The sequence below is a fragment of the Paroedura picta genome, chromosome 10 (assembly GCF_049243985.1).
Source record: "Paroedura picta isolate Pp20150507F chromosome 10, Ppicta_v3.0, whole genome shotgun sequence".
NCBI lineage: Eukaryota > Metazoa > Chordata > Lepidosauria > Squamata > Gekkonidae > Paroedura > Paroedura picta.
In genome coordinates, this window is record NC_135378.1 from 58,252,280 (window position 1) to 58,272,699 (window position 20,420).

At 39.7% G+C, this 20,420-nt stretch overlaps 1 protein-coding gene across 21 annotated transcripts in view; it reads right to left on the reverse strand.

Moving 5' to 3' along the window:
* PCDH10 (protocadherin 10) overlaps positions 1–20,420 on the reverse strand; it is a 60,430-nt gene that overhangs the window by 15,389 nt on the left and 24,621 nt on the right. For 5 of the 21 annotated variants that reach the window (XR_013224814.1, XR_013224808.1, XR_013224806.1 and 2 more), the window contains one exon: positions 2,657–2,709. The exons of 6 other annotated variants lie outside the window; for them this stretch is intronic. Coding sequence is in view for 7 of the 15 variants with exons in the window: in XM_077300300.1 (XP_077156415.1) it covers positions 2,693–2,709 (17 nt within the window). In the remaining 8 variants the exon portion in view is untranslated. Of the gene's footprint in view, positions 1–2,656; positions 2,713–14,502; positions 14,773–20,420 lie in introns of those variants that run through there. 10 more of the 21 variants (XR_013224811.1, XR_013224807.1, XR_013224805.1 and 7 more) reach the window with 2 other exon arrangements.

Below are 20,420 nucleotides of genomic sequence, written 5' to 3' on the forward strand. Positions count from 1 at the left end.
TTTCTACAAACCTGAAGCTTTTTTCAGGTTGGCAGAAAGATTTAGCTTGTCTGTTCATGATCCCAAACGCAGATTTAAGTATCCACAGATTTGACCAAGTTGAGAATTAACTATATTAATAAAAAGAAAAGCTGAACATATGTGAAAAAGTTAGGGGGAAAGTGAAGCTTGTGTGGGGTCCTGTTCTCAGGCAGGAGAGAAAGATATTCAACCATGAATACAAGTTCAAATGTTTCTGAAGTCCTGAGTGCACAGAAATCATAGAGATGTTGCAGCTCTTGTATAGAGGCAATGGGATGAAAACCACTGTAGCCCTACAGGACTTTGTTTCATCCCAACTAGAAATGGCAGCCCTTCAGTGCTATATAAAAGTATGCACTACATTGGGAATGGGGATTTAATATATCAAATATATATCTAGGGAAAATATATATCTAGATTGTTTTCTAGCTCCATTCAATAATCTAGAGCAGTGGTCCCCAACCTTTTTATTACCGGGGACCGGTCAATGCTTGACAATTTTACTGAGGCCCGGGGAGGTAGTCTTTTGCCAAGGGATGTCGCTGCCACTTAAGCCCCTGCTCCACTTGCTTTCCTGCCAGTGCCCCTGACTCCCCGCCGCCCGCTGGGGGGTGCTGCCAGCAGCAGCTGCGCAGTGCCAGGCCGAGGGGGAGCACCAGCCATGGCAGCCGCCGGAGAGCACCAAAGGTGAGCCAGTGGCAGAGTAGCCCCCAAGGCAACAGCTGGGGAGGAGGAGCTGCAGCCCGGTACCAACTGATCCATGGACCGGGACCGGTCCCCAAACCAGGGGTTGGGGACCACTGATCTAGAGGACAGCATCATTGGGAGGAGCATTTTTAGGAGAAGAAAGCATATTTGTTGGATCTTGGGAATAAATATAACATAGACGTTTAGAGAAAGGAACACAATAATACACCACACAAAGCCCCATCCTCTGATCTCAGGTTGAATTTATAGATCTTTAGAATAATGAAAAACCACAAAATATTATTTCTTCAGACTGAAAGTATACCCTAAAAACTGTTACATAAAAACAAATATATTTTTCTAAATTCAAATGAATATGGCATACATAATAGGGCTTTCAAAGCAGGAAATAAAACCATTATTAATGGAACCCACCAATCTTCTATTTAAATGTTAAGATACATAGATATGATTGATATTTTATAGAAACAAATAGATTAAAAACTGAAAGTACTGTACATTTATTATGAACTATCCATTTACTCTGATTCCAATATGTTGTGATCTCCTCCCTTTCATTCCTATTTCTTTCCTGTTTTTTAGAGGACTAAGGATCATTGCATTTCCTCTGTTTTGATGCATATCTGTGGGGATTTCCCGGAACCTGAATGAAAAATTGTTCTAGAGATTTGGAGAGGATACACATAGGAAAGCCTGGCTCCAGTGTGATTCATTCTGGAGCATTAACCACTAGCTATATCAAGGAACCAACACACTTAAGCAAGCCTTATGCTACTACTTTTTTTCATCCATACAAACATATGCCGATTTACTGGAAGATATCCTTTTAACCATATATAATTACAATTAATTGCATTCAACTGCTAGGTCCATTATTTCCTCCTTTACCATTCCTGATCTATATGCCACTAACCTCCCCAACAACCTATTAGAAACTATTCTCAAGACTGAAGAACTCTTCAAATGCAGCTGGGACCAGTTAACTGCAGCATCACAGCCAGACAGAAGCAGACTCACATAAACTGAGCTGAGCTTAAGTAAGAAAAGTGAATCAACTGAAGGGTTGGGCCAAATTTTCATCCATGAGAATTGAGAAGCAAGGCTGAGTAAATGATTCCGGTCAACTTCTGACTTTTTATAAGCTCTGTGATAATGCCATATAATGGATTTTACTTGTATTTATGACAAAATCACAAGGTCAAATCAGAGTGAAGGCAGTAAATATCCTCTTCATTCTGAACAGGTTTGACAATGCTATGGGCTCAATGAAATTTGCCAGCATGATCACATCACGCCTGACTATAAGAATGGCAAATCTTTCTGTACTCACACAGAAAAGTCATACTTACTGTTCCCCACAAACACACAGATGGGGGAACTGGCATCTGTAATCTAGTCAACCTTACAAGGTCCATTTACTGTCCTATATAGCATTACAGCCAAACTCCAGCAAAAACTGACTGAATCTGATACAATAATATGTTGCTTTCTTTAATATGAATTAGGTATGGAGGGGGTGCGAAGGGAGACAAAAGAATCACAGTGAAGATTTTTGGCATTAAAATATTTACTCCATTCAGTACTATAAAGGGACAAAGGAAAAGAAAAAAAAATCTTTTCTTGTTAAGACACAACATTGTGACAAGCAGAACAAATATAGCAAAACGACACCTAGCCTTATATGCTGTCTGGCCAAGATTCAAGTATTTTTTTTTTCTGCATGGAAAGACCAGCTTCCTCACGTAGAGAAAATCACTTGCACTCTTGTGAGGGGAACTCAGCCATACCAGTCATCCCTTTCCATATTTGGTTATATCCCCTGCACAAGCTGTATGTACAATTTAGCTAGGTGTACAAGTAACTCATTTTAGTTCTTGCCCATATTTGCATGCACAACTGCATGAGCTGTATTTGTCCTTTAACTCACCATTTGCTTATTGTGTTTCTGCCTGATACACCATTCCTAAAGGCACAAGAGTCCTGCTGGGAAAAAAAATACAGATGGCAATGTTGTAGATTATGGAAGACGGTTGAGCATCTTTATGAAATTATTTGTTCATATTAAGATGGATTCTTCAAAATATTTGCATTTGAGTTCCTTATGAAGGTTTTTTCCCCCTCTTGAGGACTTTTCTAAAGTAATTCTACTATATAACAATTTCCGGGGGGAAATTTGGGATAGTAGTTAAATATTTCTCATTGGGAATAGGTGAAATTATTTTTAAGACATGTTTTTGTTCTCTGAAAATAGGTGGTTTACGTCTTGTTACATAATACAGTCAACAACATGAATGGATAATGTGCAGAGGAGTCACTACTGACTCATAGCAATCCCATCTGTAGGGTGTTCAAGGCAAGAGATGAGTGGAAGTAGTTTGCCTAACTTCCTCTGCATAGCAATCTGTCTTCCTTGATACTCTTCCATCCAGGTAGTAACCATGGGCAACACAGCTTCCCTTGGCCTAAACTGGGCTATTCAGGCTATTTATCAACAGATAATGATAATTTATATTAAAGAATACCCTATAATAACTAGGAAAGGCCAATTTATCTATCTTAAGGACTTTCTCCCCCAGTTTTTCTGATGGAAATCTGGAGGAACACTGGGAGGTGCCTCTTTTGGAACATATTTTCTAGTGTCATTAGTGGAGGTGAATCTGCAACCTGTATTTTTATTGCAGTGTCAGACCCTGAAGAGGCTGGCTAAGGAATATGGGACAATAATGTTTTTCCATTGGACTGTTAAGCAAAAGAATATGCACAATCTTGCTTTTAAACCAGGAAAGCTTTTGCAGAGTAAATGCAATAGGCAGCAGGCAAGGAGCTTTCAGCAATATGCAGTAGTGGGGGAAGCTCTTTGGCTGTGATCCCTGATGTAAGAATAAAGGTGTCAAGTACACCAGAGCATTCCTATTTTTATCTGTGAAATTTTGGAGGTGATGCAGGGGAACAGAGCCTGAGCTAGATCAGGATTGCTTTCTCACAGCAGCTTCGTCCCAGTTTTAAATTCAAACTTTTTTTTTTCTAGTGTCCAGATGACATCGTTTTCTGATCATCTACTTTTCAGGCTTCTCTGTTTTGCACCAATCTTTCTCAAACTTGATCTTACTGTCAAAAGTCAAAGTATGTTTGCACACTGTGTTGATGGGAAAGTGCTACACACACCACCACTATTTGCCTTGCCTTAGTCCCTTACAATTAACATCCCCTCTCACCTCAATGGGACAGGGCAAAATCAGTAATTGTTACCGTGCAATAACAATTTATTGCTAGATTAATTTTTCTGAATCCCAAGCTTTGTTTTTAAGTAAATCATTAGCTCTTTTCAGTATGAAGGTCTCTACCTGTAACAAAACGGGTTAAAAAGTATCAATAAAGACATCCATGGGTCCTGCTGAATGAAAAATCATGGAAAATGATGAATGAGGGAGAAACATGGATGCTTTATTCCCAGTGTGAATGCATTGGGAATGCAATGACAAGGTAACACAATGTAGGTGTAAACCTACACTAAAACAATTTCTTTACCTATAATGAAAAATGATACATAAAACCACATCCTTTTATTTTGTATTAAATTTGCACATATCACACCATGATTCCGTGTCCTTAATCACCAATACAATTTGTAATACTTCCTTCTCCTCCATGTATTAGCACACACTGATTATCCTTTGACTGCAGCAGAACTTGACTTTCCTCTTGTAACCACTCATGAACAAAATTTGAGTCCTGTGGCACCATTAAGATAGAGTTTTATCCAAGCTTTCTTGAATAAAACCCTGTTGGTTTTAAAGGTACCACTGGACTAAACCTATGTTCTGTCACTTCAGAATAATACAGCTGACTAAATTTAACCACCTATGTTAAGTGAAAGTGACTTAAGGAGACATCTTTAGAGATAGAAGTCCTGCAAGTGACCAGTCTTGGTCTACAAATATTTCTGGGATATGAGTTGAAACAGAGGGTCTGTATGAGAGATGTGATGCACATCCAACTGAGATGGTTAAATGGAAAGGGAAATAAGGCTGCAGTGTCCACTGATTGCATATTGGAAAAGAACCCACTCCATCCACATCACAGTCTATTTGCAAAACGTTATTAGGGTATGGTAATCAGCAATCAATCTACATTTGCTTATATGCTGGAGGCACCAAGCATTGAAGAAAACAAAATTGTGCTTACCTGTAACTATTGTTCATTGAGTACCTTCTGTGCAGGCAAACATGGGAGCTGTGCATGAACAGGCCTGACATCAAAGAAATATTTACAGCTAAGAGCCTTCAGGGGATTATTGTGCACCAGAGCAAAATTTGTTTTTATCTAGGGACCATGTTGACTGGGGAAGGCACTGGCAAACCACCCCGTATTGAGTCTGCCAAGAAAACGCTAGAGGGCGTCACCCCAAGGGTCAGACATGACTCGGTGCTTGCACAGGGGATACCTTTACCTTTACCTAGGGACCATGTACTTCCATACAATTGTGCCCCTATTCTCAGTAACTCTAGCACTGATAAAGCTAGAACATGTTATGGTGGGCAGAAGGGAGGGTATGCATGCCTGCATAGAAGATACTCAATTATCAATAGTTACAAGTAAGTGCAACTGTTTTCACCATTGATCTTCTGTGTAGTCCCACATGGGGATTCTAGCAAGCTATTCACCAGGCTGTGGGGCATGCTCTGCTCCCCTGAACAGTTAATTAAGTACTGCCTCCCCACTTGAGCTTCACCAGCAGATCTGATGTGCAATGGTGTATGAATGTATCTGCTGACAAAATAGCAGTTTGGCAAATCTCTGTCAATGGTACTTCACTGAAGCAAGCTGCCAAAGAAGCCATCACTTTAGTAAAATAAACATGAATGTTTAGCAGGCACGACAGCCTAGCCAAACCATAGCATTCCCTAATGGCTGGGACAATCCATCATGACAAAGTTTGAGATGAAGATCCTTTTCTTTTATTAGGACCAGCAAAACATAGTCCATGGAGAGTGGTGGGGTATAAATAATAAATAAATAATACATAATATGGACAATGCTCTATCCCTGCAGAATTTCAGAGTTCTCTTAAGGTAAAATAATAAAGTCCTCCTAATATTGCGGGAATATAACAATCACTAATTTTCAGAGCTTGGTGCAGGCAAAAAAAGCCAGGCAAAATAATATCCTGAGATAAATGTTACCTGGAAACTATTTTAGGAAGAAACCTAAGACCTAAGTTGCAGCAAAAAGTGAACATTCAAAGACTTTTACTACAACGTGAGTGTTTTTACATTTTTTCCTTGGGTTCATTACATCCACAGGGATTAAATACTGCTTTGGAACTCACATGTTTTGTGAGGCTGCCCCTTTAAGACGCTTGTTGCTGGAATGCACTTGCCATTTAATTACCTGGAATAAAATTAGGTAACCTACAAACCCAATTTGGGATCTTCTTTGTCATCACTTAGATCCCTGTTACTTTTCAGAATCCTATGGTCAGAGGATACTAAAAATGGTGATTATTTAGGTAATTTTGTGTTCTGTATTATTTTATTAGAGCCTCTTGTGGCGCAGAGTGGTAAGGCAGCAGACATACAGTCTGAAAGCTCTGCCAATGAGGCTGGGAGTTCAATCCCAGCAGCCGGCTCAAGGTTGACTCAGCCTTCCATCCTTCCGAGGTCAGTAAAATGAGTACCCAGCTTGCTGGGGGGTTAACGGTAATGACTGGGAAAGGCACTGGCAAAACACCCCGTATTGAGTCTGCCATGAAAACGCTGGAGGGCATCACCCCAAGAGTCAGGCATGACCCGGTGCTTGCACAGGGGATACCTTTACCTTTACCTATTATTTTATTACAATTTAGGAATTATTATACTGATACTTTAAAATATGAAATATATTTATATGTATTACAGATACTTGAGAATTTAAATTGACATTTTTTTCTGGAGTGGACTTGGACAATGGCTCTGATCCCACAAGGCTACTTTAAGTTTTTGACATTCTATTTCCTTGAAATTTAGGAGTGAAATATTGTCATCTTAAATGTGGGAATGTTGTGCCCTCCATCCAAACACAACAGACATAAGTCATGTTCATCAGTTTAGGTCATCTTTGCCCTACAATGGGTGCAGTTTTTGAAAAAGGGCTTTCTGAGTCATAGCTAGAACTCAGAAGCCAGAGAAATTTCCATGACTGGGCAAAGGAATTTCTCACCAAAGTGAAATTCTTGAGGCTCCTAAAACACAACCTTCTTCTTTTGTGGCAAAAGAGGAACTGAGGGTAAGAGCGTAACTACATGGTCCCTGGGTTGGAACAAATTTCTGGCTCCAGCACACAACATCCTCTCAAGGCTTTTAGCTGTCAAGACCTCTCTGATAGCAAGCGTTTTCATGTGGGACTGCACAGAAGATTGATGATGAAGACTTCCATTATTCCATGTGATCCAGAAGAAACAGAAGATATCTTTCAAGTCCATATAATGACATTACTTAAGAATGTTTGAAACAGTCATGTTATTTTATGGCTACTGGTATCTGTGCAATACACAGTTTTACCTTCAGGCACCTAGAATTCAATGCATTTCCCTCTAAATAGCTCTACATATTATTGTGTTATTGTGTCTGCTCTTGACTTCATTACATGTTGATTTGAATATGTGAAAGTGTATAGCAATAGGTACACAGGTAGAATCTAATTTGACTGGCACTGTTAACTTTTCAGATATCCAACATGTGCGGAGTCCCTTCTCACAATGTTCGTACATTCTATGATTATTTTTTCAACTCAGTATGTAAAGGTCAGGGGCATCTATGATGTGCATGATCCTGTTTGCTATATCTTAAATGACATCTGAAAAAGCTGGGTCTTTTAGCACTGAAATGAATCAACTAGCCTTGCATTAAAAAGCTGTACTTACTGTTCTACCTATAGAGGGTTCGCTCTCCTGGATAATTCATTTGTTACCCAACAAGGCACTTGTTCTGCTCTGTTTGCTACCCCACTTTTGAGACAGCACATCTTCTAAAGTAGCTGAGAACAAAAAGGATCTGCTTGCGCATGTCTAAGGGCAGCACCTCTCCTTAACTTTTGCAAAACTTGTTCTAAAGTAGAGTGGTACAGAAGGCTCCCTCCCACAAAGACTTCAAACCTAGTCTAAACTTGACCCTATGTTTGAATTCTAATAGGGATGTATTTGTTCTTGCAGTATCCAAGCTTCACATACAGTTTCTAAAAAAAGCTGACAATGCTCAGCCTGGCATGTACAATTTATTCAGAATCTGTGTAAAATCAAAAGAGAGCGTGAGCATCAGGTCTCTCCAGGCTGTGAATAAAATAATGAATGCAATAATTGCTCTGTTCTTCCTTTGCAGACAAGCACCCAGCTTTTATCTAAATAAATGCAAAAGATCATTAAATCAATTCCACAATACTGAGAGGTTTGCCCATTGGTAGGGGTCAAAAAAGAAAAAAAAAAGAATTAAAGCAGCCAAGAGCTAACTTCTCCACAGAAGGAATAAAATAACCAAGTGTACCCATTTTGGGGGGGGGGGTGCTGCACATAAGTGCATGTGTAATATCACTGTTCAAATCAAGTCAACTCTATTCTAGTGACATGACTTAGAGGCAACCAGGGATATATAAGGCATGGATGGACACAGCACTAACCCTTCACTGCTTTCAATCTACTCGGAATGACTCTGATGCTGATGCTGTTACCTCCACAGTCAAAAGGGGACAGATGGTTCATCTAAATGCAAATAGGTCACTTTTTCTATCAGAGCATATTTCTGAGTACTAGACCTGCAACCAAGTGAATTTGCTTAAAAGGTTTATAAACCAAATTCTGCAAACACACACACACACCACTTCATTTGTTTCAATATTGGAGGTAATTAAATGTGTAAGACAATGCAGGTTAATATAATAAAAGTAAAGGAGGTAAGACTCCCCCCCCCCCATTTTAGCCATTTTTAGAGTCTCTGAATATATCCAACTTCTAAGGTATACTTTTTGTTCCAAAGAGAGAGATCAGGTCAAACTAGAAGTGAATGAAATTGTGGATTGTTATTTAAGGAGGAGCTAACTCTTTAACCTTTGAGGTGTCTTCAGTGCTATCAATTGTCGGGCTGGGGTGGGGGGATGAGAAACCTCTCTTTGTCCCTGTTCAGAGACCAACTTCTTTACAAAAAAACCTTACATTTTTAAAATGCTAGGAAGATCTATTCATAGATCCTCCAATATATTGTCTGTTCAAGAAAGCAAGCATTTTAATAGTCATCAAAACATTACAAACAACACACCTTATTATTAAAGTAACATAAAACAACTATAAATTCAAATAATTGAACTGTTTATTCAATTATTTATTTTCAGTGTTTGAGAATTCTAAGTATTCAGTTTTACACCTACTGGAAGTGTGCTTATTTTAAAGTTATAGTAACAATTCTCACAGAAATACAAGAGTTATGATTGAAATAGCTGATTCAGAAAAAATTATTAAGGAATATTTTCCCCCAAAGCACAGCTTTCCTCTTCTACACTCCTTATCTCCCTTCCTCATGGTATATGATCTCCTTCACTACATATCACCTGTCTGTTCAGCTTGTTAATATGGTTATGAGTGTTGGCTTTTAATCTGGTGAGCTGGGTTTGATTTCCTGCCCCTCCACATGCAGCCAGCTGAGTGAACTTGGGTTTACCACAGCAATGATAAAACTGTTCTAAGCAGTAATATCAGGGTTCTCTCAGCCTCACCTACCTCACAAGATGTCTGTTGTGGGGAAAGGAAAGAGAAGGTGATTGTAAGCTGCTATTAGACTCCTTCAGGTAGAAAAAACGGCATATAAGAACTAACTCTTCTTCTTCATCACTCACAATCCCAGTTGTGCAATTTTACCTCCTTGAACAGTTTCTAAATGCTTTCCCTGGTTCCTCCATAGTCTCTCTTCTCATGCCACTTTTTCTCCAGTGGACATAACGGGGCCTGCATTAGTTAGGATCTTGCAAGTTCAATCTTCCATTCTGGAGAGCCTAGTGGTATAACCCATACTTTGGGTTAAAAGGCTCACGGCTTACAATTACATGGATAAAACTACTCATTCTACTGAATCCCTATGACCCCTTGAGAAATAACGGTACTGGGTCTGATCCATTCTATCGTGTTTCCTTACTTTAATTGGGGGAGATAAGGGAGGGTCTGTATCAGGCTTTTTCAACCACAGTTTCATAAAATCCTGGGGATTCTTGACAGCCCTGAAAGGGTTTCATGAATGACTGGGATTTAATTCCCTTTCAATATTTTTTGAATTTGTTAAACATTTATCGGGTGATATGATCATATATGGTCATGTCAACCTGCCTCCCCCCAATGTTGGATAATGGGCCTGGAATGGGTGGGAAGGGCCCAAGGTGGGCATGCACACAGCTATGCTTCCCAACTATATTCTGCACAATTGCACTCTTTCTAGAGTATCATGAAGTCTGAAGAATTTCAGGGTAATTCAGAAAAAATGGATAGCACTCCTAGACCTATAACACTTTAGAAAAGAGCTATATAAATGGATGCAATGTTGGAGCTTTCTTACTATGCAAAGTTAGCCTGTCAAGGAGACAGATAGCCTTTGGTCAGGCATGCTAGTTTTCTAGATGCTGAGAGTTTCTTTTTTATGCATTGAAACAGTCTCTCTACCTGTATTCTATAAAGTTAACCAAATACCCCCCTCCCGATATGAAGTACAGCTATCAGTCCAATGCTCTAAGGTACAAGGGCTATACTATGCCAGACTTATCCACAAGTTTACCTAACATCCCAGTGTGGCTATCAGTTTATTTTGTCCTTCTTTAATACAGTGAAGATGGTCAGATATTGAACCAATATGTATTCATCATACTGCTTCCTCAGTCGTGCTTCTTTAACCATCCCCTATTTCTTTACCCTCTTATGTCTTTTGTGTTCAGAAGCAAAGCAATTATATTTTGTTTTGAAGTACTATCCTATCAAATTTCAGCCCGTCCTTCCAATTTATCAAGATTATAGAGTACTTAATTGCATTCTGCGAAAGATTTGCAATCCTCTCAAAGCCTGTATTGTTTAAATATGTGATTAGCATACTCTTCACTGCAATGGCAAGTCACTGATGAGTCATATTATGCCTGAAATAGGCCACGTTGTTATCCTCTTCATCACTGACACTAGGCCATCATAACAACAATTAGCATGCTTTGTGTCTGTGAGCTGCATTTTCGAGCCCTTGTTTTATTTAACACGAAAGGGATACTAGCACCATGACTTTTATTTCAATTGGGCCAACATGATGTTATTGCATATTTCCATATCTCACACGGGTATAACTAAACTAAATATTTCTCATCAATAGAGCTGAAAGACAAAAAAAGGAAAGAAGGACAGGCTATGCTGAAGTAAGGTGGCCAACTTTCAGGTGGGGTCTGAAGATCTGGAATTACAACTGATCTCCAGACTACAGAGATTGGTTCCCTTAGAGAAAATGGATGCTTTGGAGAGAGACTTCTGTGACATCATATCCTTGCTGAACTCCCGCCCTTCCCCAAACACCACCTTCCATAGGATTCATCCCCAAATCTCCAAGCATTTCTTAATTCAGAGTTAGTAATCCTAAATAAAATTGAACAATTAGAGTTTTTTTTTCATTAGAGAGAAAAATGAAGATAAAAGGTATGGGAAGGCAGACCTAAAATGTATACAGCTGGCTTCTTTCAGCCATCTACTGTGGTAGCACATTTTGTACTAAATTAAGAAATGATGAGCCAAAGATCTTTGATGAGTCACATGCAAACAGTAGTCAGACTTTCCCTGGGCCTCATTTGCAGAGAGATAAACTCTACAAAATGGATGACTGAATAAAATGGGTGACTGCAAGAAATACATGAGATGAGGAATGCAGCATATGACAGGCTGGTTGTTTGAAGCAAGCTTGGAAATGATACCCTGGTCAAGCCCTGGTCAACCTGGGAAAGGTGCCTGATTACAGTAAAACTCTGATAGAAATGTTCTCAAATTTGTTAGAAAATCTCTTGGGTTTTTACAACAGGCATTAATTTAGTTATAAAAGATGGACACTACTAGCAAGGATGTTGTGGTCTTATTAATAATGGTAATGCTTTCCCCCTCATATCAGGAGAATTTAAAGGACTTGGTGAAAAGGCTTCCCTTTGACTACCAGGTTTCTCTCTCAGGTGAGAAAAAAAGTCACCATATAAGCCTGACTATGGCCTATTATGCACGGCCGCTGAAACGGCAGCATGGAGAATGCGGAGGAGGAAGAAGCAAAGCAAACCGCTTACGCACGGGATGGAACGTAATGGCAGCAAAACCCAGAGTATCCGATTATGCACGTGGCTACTCCGGAGCCACTTCTGGTTGCACCCTGATCGCGGGAAGCTCCACTTTCTTCCGCATCTCACTAACTCAGCTTTTTCGGCGGCATACGTTGACTCTGCGCCCGGTTGCTGCCTGCAGCGTGCATAATTGGTGATTTAAGCCGCCACCATTCTACCCCGAATGCAGACCTTCCACTCTGTGCATAATGGGCCTATAAGATTGACTGTCCCTTCTAAATTTGATTCTGGGAACTTTCATTAGAATTTTTACTCCTGTATTATCCATGATTATTTTTATTTGCTATCTCTTAGAGAACTGATTATCACTACAGAACAATGGTTACCAAAGGTGGGTATATGACCCCCAGGGAGAGGTGGAATTACTTAGGAGGTGCTAAGAGACAAGGGGACAGTGGCGGACCTGGAGGTGGGCTCCTTGGCTCCATTGTTCACTTATTTATGACTGACCAGGCTAGGGCCTAGAGTGAAACATTTAACTTGTTACATCTTTAAAGTTTTATTGTTCTTATCACTTACAAAGTTATTTACTTTGGTCACATTTGTTTGTATTTGCAATACTGAGTTGTCACAAGGTTACTGGTAATAGCTATTGATTTTCTTTCTTAATTGCCATGCATCTGTTTTAGGCTAAGGTTTGTGCATGTTTGGTAAGCAGTTCTATAGATATATCCCATGAATTTTATTACTTCATTTTTGTATAAAAATATTACTCATGCAATATGCTTTGCTGTATATTCATGCTCTAGCTACAATTTTAGATCAGAGCATATATTTATTTTTTAGGTGTGCATGAATGTAATACACCCATACCTGTTAAGGTAGTTTTTCTGGGAACCTATACCTATGAATGGCAAATGTATTTCTTTTCTTTTTTTGAACTGAATACGGAGATACCAAATTTATAGTATATTTATCATATTCCTTAGTAGCCGATTGTAGAGATGCATGTTTGTATGTTTTCAGAATAGCTTTTGAGATCCTCATTATTTTAATGGTTATAACTGAAATGTACTGATAATTATCCTGTCTGAGAAGATAAAGCCTGGATACAAGATGATGATCTGCACGTGTTTTGTGACCATTTGGATATGCTGCATGAAAATGTCTGATTTCTTTCAACAGAAATCAGTTTCAATAGAAATTCCAAATTTCTTATACTGACAAAGCTGAGATCTTGGAGAAAGAACTAAATGAGCTACAAAATGATAATGAAGGATATTTCAGATTCCTAGTCACTGTCAACAGTAAAGAAACAACTTATTGTATTTACAACTTCATATTTGGTGGAATGTGATTTTACTAGTGTCATCCAACTTCTCCTGAAGCAAGACGGTAGCAGGAAAATGGAGGGGGAAAGTGAAAAGCACCATTGTAGAGATATACATTTTCATTTTTAGTGTATTATTAAATGAGGGTTTTTGAGGGGGAGGGGTACATTTTGAAAACACAATGACAAACATGATGAAAGGGTCAATCAAAAAGCCAATGTCCTAGAACTGAGATTCTATAGATTCCAAGTGGAATACCAGATCATATGACTTATGTTACTGTGTCAGAAATGCATCTCTATGGACCAGAAAAAGGAATTTATATTTAGATTATTTTGTAAATTTGTGTCCCTGCATTTGGTGTCCCTGTAGGGACACTGTAGGTGTGGGGGAGGAGCTTGGCCTCAAAGGCCCGGCTTTTCCCTTATGCACAGGCCTGCCCCAGCCGGGCCTCTGCCGGCTGCCATGGCAAGACAGGGAATGTGGAAGAATGCATTCCCTTGCTGCGGGCCATCTGAGGCCCTGATTCAGGACAGGGACAGGATGGCAGTGATGTCATATGTACACGGGGATTAGCCCCGCTGGTCTGCGGCTGCCAGCCCAGCCTTTCCGCCCTGTGCATAATTGGTCATAGAAATATATTTCCTGCTACCAACTTATTTGAGAGAATATGTGCCTCAACATCTCAAAAATATAGCAGAAGCCCATTCATAGTGTGCAATATAGGTGGCAACTGAAAATAGTTTCCTGCATTTATTTTCCCCTTGCCTTGTTTCATGCTCCTGGCTCAAAAGGAGCCTATACTCATCCTCAGCACCACCACCACTAGGCAGATAGCAGTGTTTAACGGCACCAGTTCCTTGTTTTCCCTGGCTGGTGGCAGGTGCTCTGCCCTGAAGAAATGGGCAACTATCTTCTTTTCAATTATCCAGCGAAGATCAGCTTTCACTAGACAGAACACAGCCAGCACAACAAAGTGCTCTATCCAAAACAGCTACATTTAGCTGCCGATGGCTTGACAGCAGCAAAGGAAAGCAAACGCTGACAGGAAGAGCTTGAACCATCACTAAAAACAACACAGCAGGTAGAGGGTAGCTTTATTTTGTGTTTTCTCATTAAGAAATAACATGCGACTCAGGTCTTAATTTCTATTTAATTTATTTGGATGTTCCTGAATGGAGCACAGATTATTCAGGAGCAGTCTTCCTTTGATGCTGGTAGAATTCGGACGCAAGCAATTGTATTTAACTACTGTGGGATGTGGTTGTTTAATCTGGCCAAGTACTTGACTGTATCCAAGAAGACTATTTCCCAGTTTCCAGATTTTCCCTATCTTCTCTCTTGTTGTGAAACTTCTAGAGCCAAAAGCGCTCCAAGTGGAGGCAGAATTTTCCTGCTGGAGATGCCACTCCTACACATAACAAGAAAATTTAACTTTGTTTATTTAGGCACCATTTTAACAACACTAGAGCCTGTGACAAAATGCTACCACATAAAATAATAACTGGCATATTACTAGTGCAATTATTGCCTTGCTACGGATCAGGAGCAGGACCAACTAGATAGTGCAAGCAAAGATAGAATATCTTTGAAGTTTTGTTAACTTTAACTACTTTCTTAGTACTGAAGATAAATGTTTTAACATAGAGCAATCAAACCTCTATTTTGTTAGTCTTTCTGTCTAACCTCTTCTTATACATGGTAACCATGGTAAGCCCTTCTCTGTCAGTCACATTAAAAAGCCATAAAATGAAAGTTATGCTTTTTTACAACACAAAAGTAGGAAGGGGAAGGAACAGGATTAGGCGTAATTCAACACTATCTCATCACATGGACTGGAAACAAAGGCAGCCTCAGAGGGACACAGCCCCCCCCCCACGATCCCACATTAGAGGTGGGATCACAAAGTAATTAATCAAAATATATTTAGATGTAAAAGATTATGTGAATTACTATTCCAGCCAATGAATATTTAATATAATAGTGGCATTCTCAGCTAAAAATATGTTCATGCACAGTGACCCAATATAGACCAATTGTAATTTCCCTCGCTGTTTTTTCATCCTTTTAGATTACTGGCAATTCATTCCCGCCAGTTGCAGATGGACACCTACAGCTAGTATCTCATATGTCTGGGTTGTGGGAGCTATAATCCCCAGCTTCATCCTCTTGCTCTACCTTCTTCAGCTTCAGCTTTTCACTGCCTCCCCTTATTCATTCAGTGATATAAACTACAGTCTGCGTGAGCATCTGGAATGTAATATCTTAATGCAGGCATTATTATGTTGATATTATTTTATGAAAGGTTGCCAAATATGGGTTGTGAAATTCTTGGGGGCTTTAGGGGAGGAATGTTAGTAGGATATAATGCATAGAGTTCTCCCTCCAAAGCAGCTATTTTCTCTAGGGGAACTGATCTCTGTAGTCAGAAGACAGGTTGTAGTTCCAGGAGATTTCCAAGCCCACTTAGTGGATGGCAACTCTAAATACTTGACAGTAACATGACTGCATGTACTTGAGATTCATTTCAAACTAGCTCTTATATCACCAAGATATAAATACTTCTTTCAACTGTGTGTAAGGAGCTTTATCACTTTGTCAAAAATCTTGATTGATATATTAGCCTTGGCCTGATTAGGCATATTTCTTCAAGCCAGGTGTAGAAATGGAACTAGCATCTCATTGGATGGAGAAGAAACAGAAGGAAGCCCCCCCCCGCCCCTTTTATACTCAGGCTACCCTAGTGTGAAGTTCGGGAAGAATGAAAGGGCACATGTTTAAGGCACACATGCCCTTAACACACAGAGAAACCGCCCGTTTAAACATCAAACAGTGATTAGGTGCCACAAGAATGACCCTAAAAGATCCTTGTGGCTTACTCTCACACCCGTTCACCTTCTTATTTTATCAACTTACATGTTAAGAGCAAATTAATTACATTTTGGTTTGCAAGTAGGGCTGCCAGATCCAACTTGGGAAATACCTGGAGACTTTCAGGATGGTGCCGAGCAAGGATGTGACATCATATCCCGTATGTCACTTCCAAGTTAAAGGTCAAGTGATGATAGTTCCCAAGCACCACTCCTTTGTGATGTCACTTCTAGTGCATTGCACCAAATCCAACCCCTTTCTGTGATGTCACTTCCAGGGCATTTCCCCCCAAACCCACCTCTTCCTCTGAAGTCACTTCCTTCTTTAAAAATTCCCATCCCATTTTCCCCTACTTTACGTTACTTGTAGGGTTTTAGGCTTACTTCTAGTACAAAAAATAACAAAAAGCTTTAAGATAAAATACTTTAAACATTTAACAATAAGCAAAAAAACTCAAGCTAACAGCATATGACAAACAAGTGAACAAAACAAAAACTATCATAGTTATACTGTTTTCAGCTTGTGGGAAGGAAAGCAATCTTTATCTTGGTTTCTTACTGCTTTCACTATCCCTAGTCTTGACTTTATAAACTCGCAGAATTCTTCACAGAGCATCCTGAAATTCAGTTTCACTTGGAGTTCTGTTTTGACAAGACTATCATTCAGATGGTTTCTTTTCTTGCTTCAGAGTTGAGTCATTAGGCTGAAGACTCTCTCATAGTAAGCATTGGATACGGGGATAGTGCAAAAGAGACTATGGCTGTCTGAAATGAACCCGAACATCTTTACTTATCTCTGGTCTATGTTTTCCTCCTGTGATAAAATTTACTTTTGCCATTTTGTCATAATGCAGAAATAATCAAACAGCTTGTCAGTGTCATAATAGACCAAGGCCAAATAGATCAGGACCAAAATTAAGGTCTTTGACAAGACTCTCTAATGGATCCCATATCTCAGGATTGTCAAGTGAGAGAAGTGTCACATCTTTGAAAATTTGTATCAAAATCATACAATTTCTCAAGGTAGTCAATGTACCTTGAGAATGGGTCTGCTTCTGTTTCGAATTTTGTTCTTTGAGATGCAGAGATGTTGACCAGAATGGCCATGGCAGATCTTCCATAGAACTGTTTCTATCTCCTCTCCTTAAGTTTTTCACAAAGATCATTCAGGATTCTTTGGAGTTCTGTACAGCTAACATATAACACAGAGGAAGAGATGACTCCTCTTCTGGACTGAATCCTTCCCACACAATTTTTTCACATTTTTCATCCCCACATGACAGGAAGTTTTCCCTCAGTGCAGGCCAGCACTGAAAAACCTATTCAATAATAGGCATAAGTGACACCCATCATATTGGACGAAGATGAATCAGATCTCTATACTCAAGATCTACAAATTCAAAGAGCTAACTCAGAGAGTCTGTACTTTTGGCTGATCATGAGAACTCACTATATATCTCTGAGACACATGAAAACTCAATGCTGTCTTCCCTGTTTAAAGTCAATTATGAAGTACATAGCATTTGCAGCCCACATCTCTCATTTGCTTGTTAAGTGGCTTAAGTGTTTGACTTGTGCTTCCCAAATTGCATTTAAACTATTTAACAATAAATAGAAATAGAAATGTCTTATCTCTTATTTTGGGGAAGGCACTGGCAAACCACCCCGTATTGAGTCTGCCATGAAAACGCTAGAGGGCATCACCCCAAGGGTCATTCATGACTCGGTGCTTGCACAGGGGATACCTTTACCTTTACCTTTTATCTCTTATTTAATTGTCTTAGAACAACCAAAACGGCCTCCAGATTTAAACCGTTTTCAAAGGTATTTTCATCAGTGGTTGTTATCAGTGGTTGTTTTTCCAACTTAGTATTTGCTGGTGAAGTCCTTCACAAGGATCTATTCTTCTTCACAGAATTTAAACAATATATATGTTGGCCTTTAGCTCACAGGTATGGGGAAGTTTTAGTCCAAAGACTGTTCCCCAGCAATAATTCTATGGATTTTGGTGCCAAAATGTTCTCCACAATTCTGGTGGCTTTTGTCCATCTAATCTTTTTTGCTATGCCAGAATCAGGAAACATTCTTGGCAGCAGTTTCTTTGTGTTGTCTTGACTTGCATAACTATGATGGTGCATAACACTGTCACACTTCTACCACATCAGCTGCAGTAACCTGATTGATTCTTGTGAGGAATCTGGTTTGTTAAAGAAGGTTGTCACTAGTGGTGTCTGTCTATCCTGTTTCTCCAGTTCTTTGTACTTCATACTTTTCATATGATTTATTAGGGTACCTTTCCCCTAATAATTCACAGGTATCCTGTGATGACAACAACATGAATGTTGCCATTTCGAAGTCATTTTTAAAAAGCCAGTTTTTAAATTGTCTTTCAGCCATTTATCTTTAAGAAAAGATAAGGTTTTTTTGGGGGGGGGTTTGGTCTTTATTTCTGTGCTACTGCTTGAAGGAACTTCTTCACTGTCTGATGGACTTCTACATTATTTCTCAGTTTTTGGATGGGAACTAACTCTGAGTACCATAACAGGAAAATAGCCGAGCAATCACAAATAGCTTCCTGTTCCTTATAGGTGGGGCCCACACTTTGGCAGTTATTTGATTATACAAATACAGATGCAGAGAATGTTATTTATTCACTTCAAGTATATTTTACATTTCTCTCTCAATGGGCTTACATAATTTGCTTCTCCTCCACTCTGTCCTCACAATAGCCACCCTGAGAGGTAGCTTAGGCTGAGAGTGTTTCACTGCCTAGCAGCTTTCCATGGTCCAACAGGAATTTGAGACTGGTCTCTGGGATGTTAGCATGGTGCTCTGACATCTTAATATATTTCACATTTCAACATTTCAATAAATCACAAATGAAACACCCTTACTCATACTCACGGGCTCCTTGAGCATGGAAACTTAATTCACAACAAATCATGGCTTCCCTCTTAAACACTGGAAGCCATTCCCAATCTGGTAAGACTCAGTTACTGTTCTTTTCTCAGGTCACACACCATTGCGAGCCCAAGTAGCTCTGTGGCCAGGTATTTGCCAGTCACATTCCCTTTGCCACAGAAAAGAATTTGCAACTCATTATGCTTCAGGAATTTGGCAATTTAGAAGCTTCAAGAAATAATTCACACTCAAGAAAATTCTTACAGGCCCTTGCAAATGTCCTGTGCACACTGCAGCATACGGCATTCTCCTCTTTTCTATGTACTTCACTGTTATTCCATTAGCATTTATTTTGTAGCCCTGATCTCCCTCTCATCGTTCCCAATCAGAAAACATGTGTCCTAAATCCTCTGCTCTGTTAATCTAGTAATTGAGGTCTCTAATGAAGTCATTTAAAGGCTGCTATATGAAAGAACTATTCTATGTCTGCTTCAGAGGGTAGCCATGTGAGTCTGTATATAGAAGAGCTAGATTCAAGTCCAGTCGCACTTTTAAGAAGTGAAGGCATTTTATACTCTCAAAGCTCATACCACAAAAATCTTGCTGGTGTCTATGCCTGCTGGGATTCATTAGTGCTCCTCTGTGTCTGCCAACTGGGGACAGCACAGTACATGATTAAAGGGTTTGCATGCATTAATCTTACCGAAACCCTAACAAGCAGCTAGCTACTGTCATAGAATAACCTTAGGGTTGCCAAATCATCCCTGACCAGCAGCAGATAAGGCTGCTAGCTATTGGTTAGGAAATTCCTGGAGACTTGGCAATGGAGCCTGGGAAGGACAGGGATCTCAGTGGGGTAGAACACCCCTCCAAAGCATCCATTTTCTCCAGTGAAACTGACCTTGTACATGAGCTGTAATTCCAGGAGATCCTGAGGTTCCATGTGAAGGGTGGCATTTCTAGCTAAGCATCACACCAGCAATTACTTCCTTAGAATCATTGCTCAGAAATGAATTAACTTGGAAGCAAGATGGAAGGCAGCAGAAGGGGAGATTCGTTTAACTGTGTTTAAACTACTTTTAACAATGTTGCTACTACCCAGAGGAAAGCAATGACAAGCTACCTCATAATGTCTTTCAATAGGAAAATGCAGCCACAGCAGGAAGAGTCAGACTACTGATCCCCTACTGCCCTAAAATTCCTTACTGCACCCTTCCATCGCCTTCAGAGGGGGCATGCCAACCACTATGGAAATGCCTAGTTTAGAACAAAGTTTGAGAAGTGATAC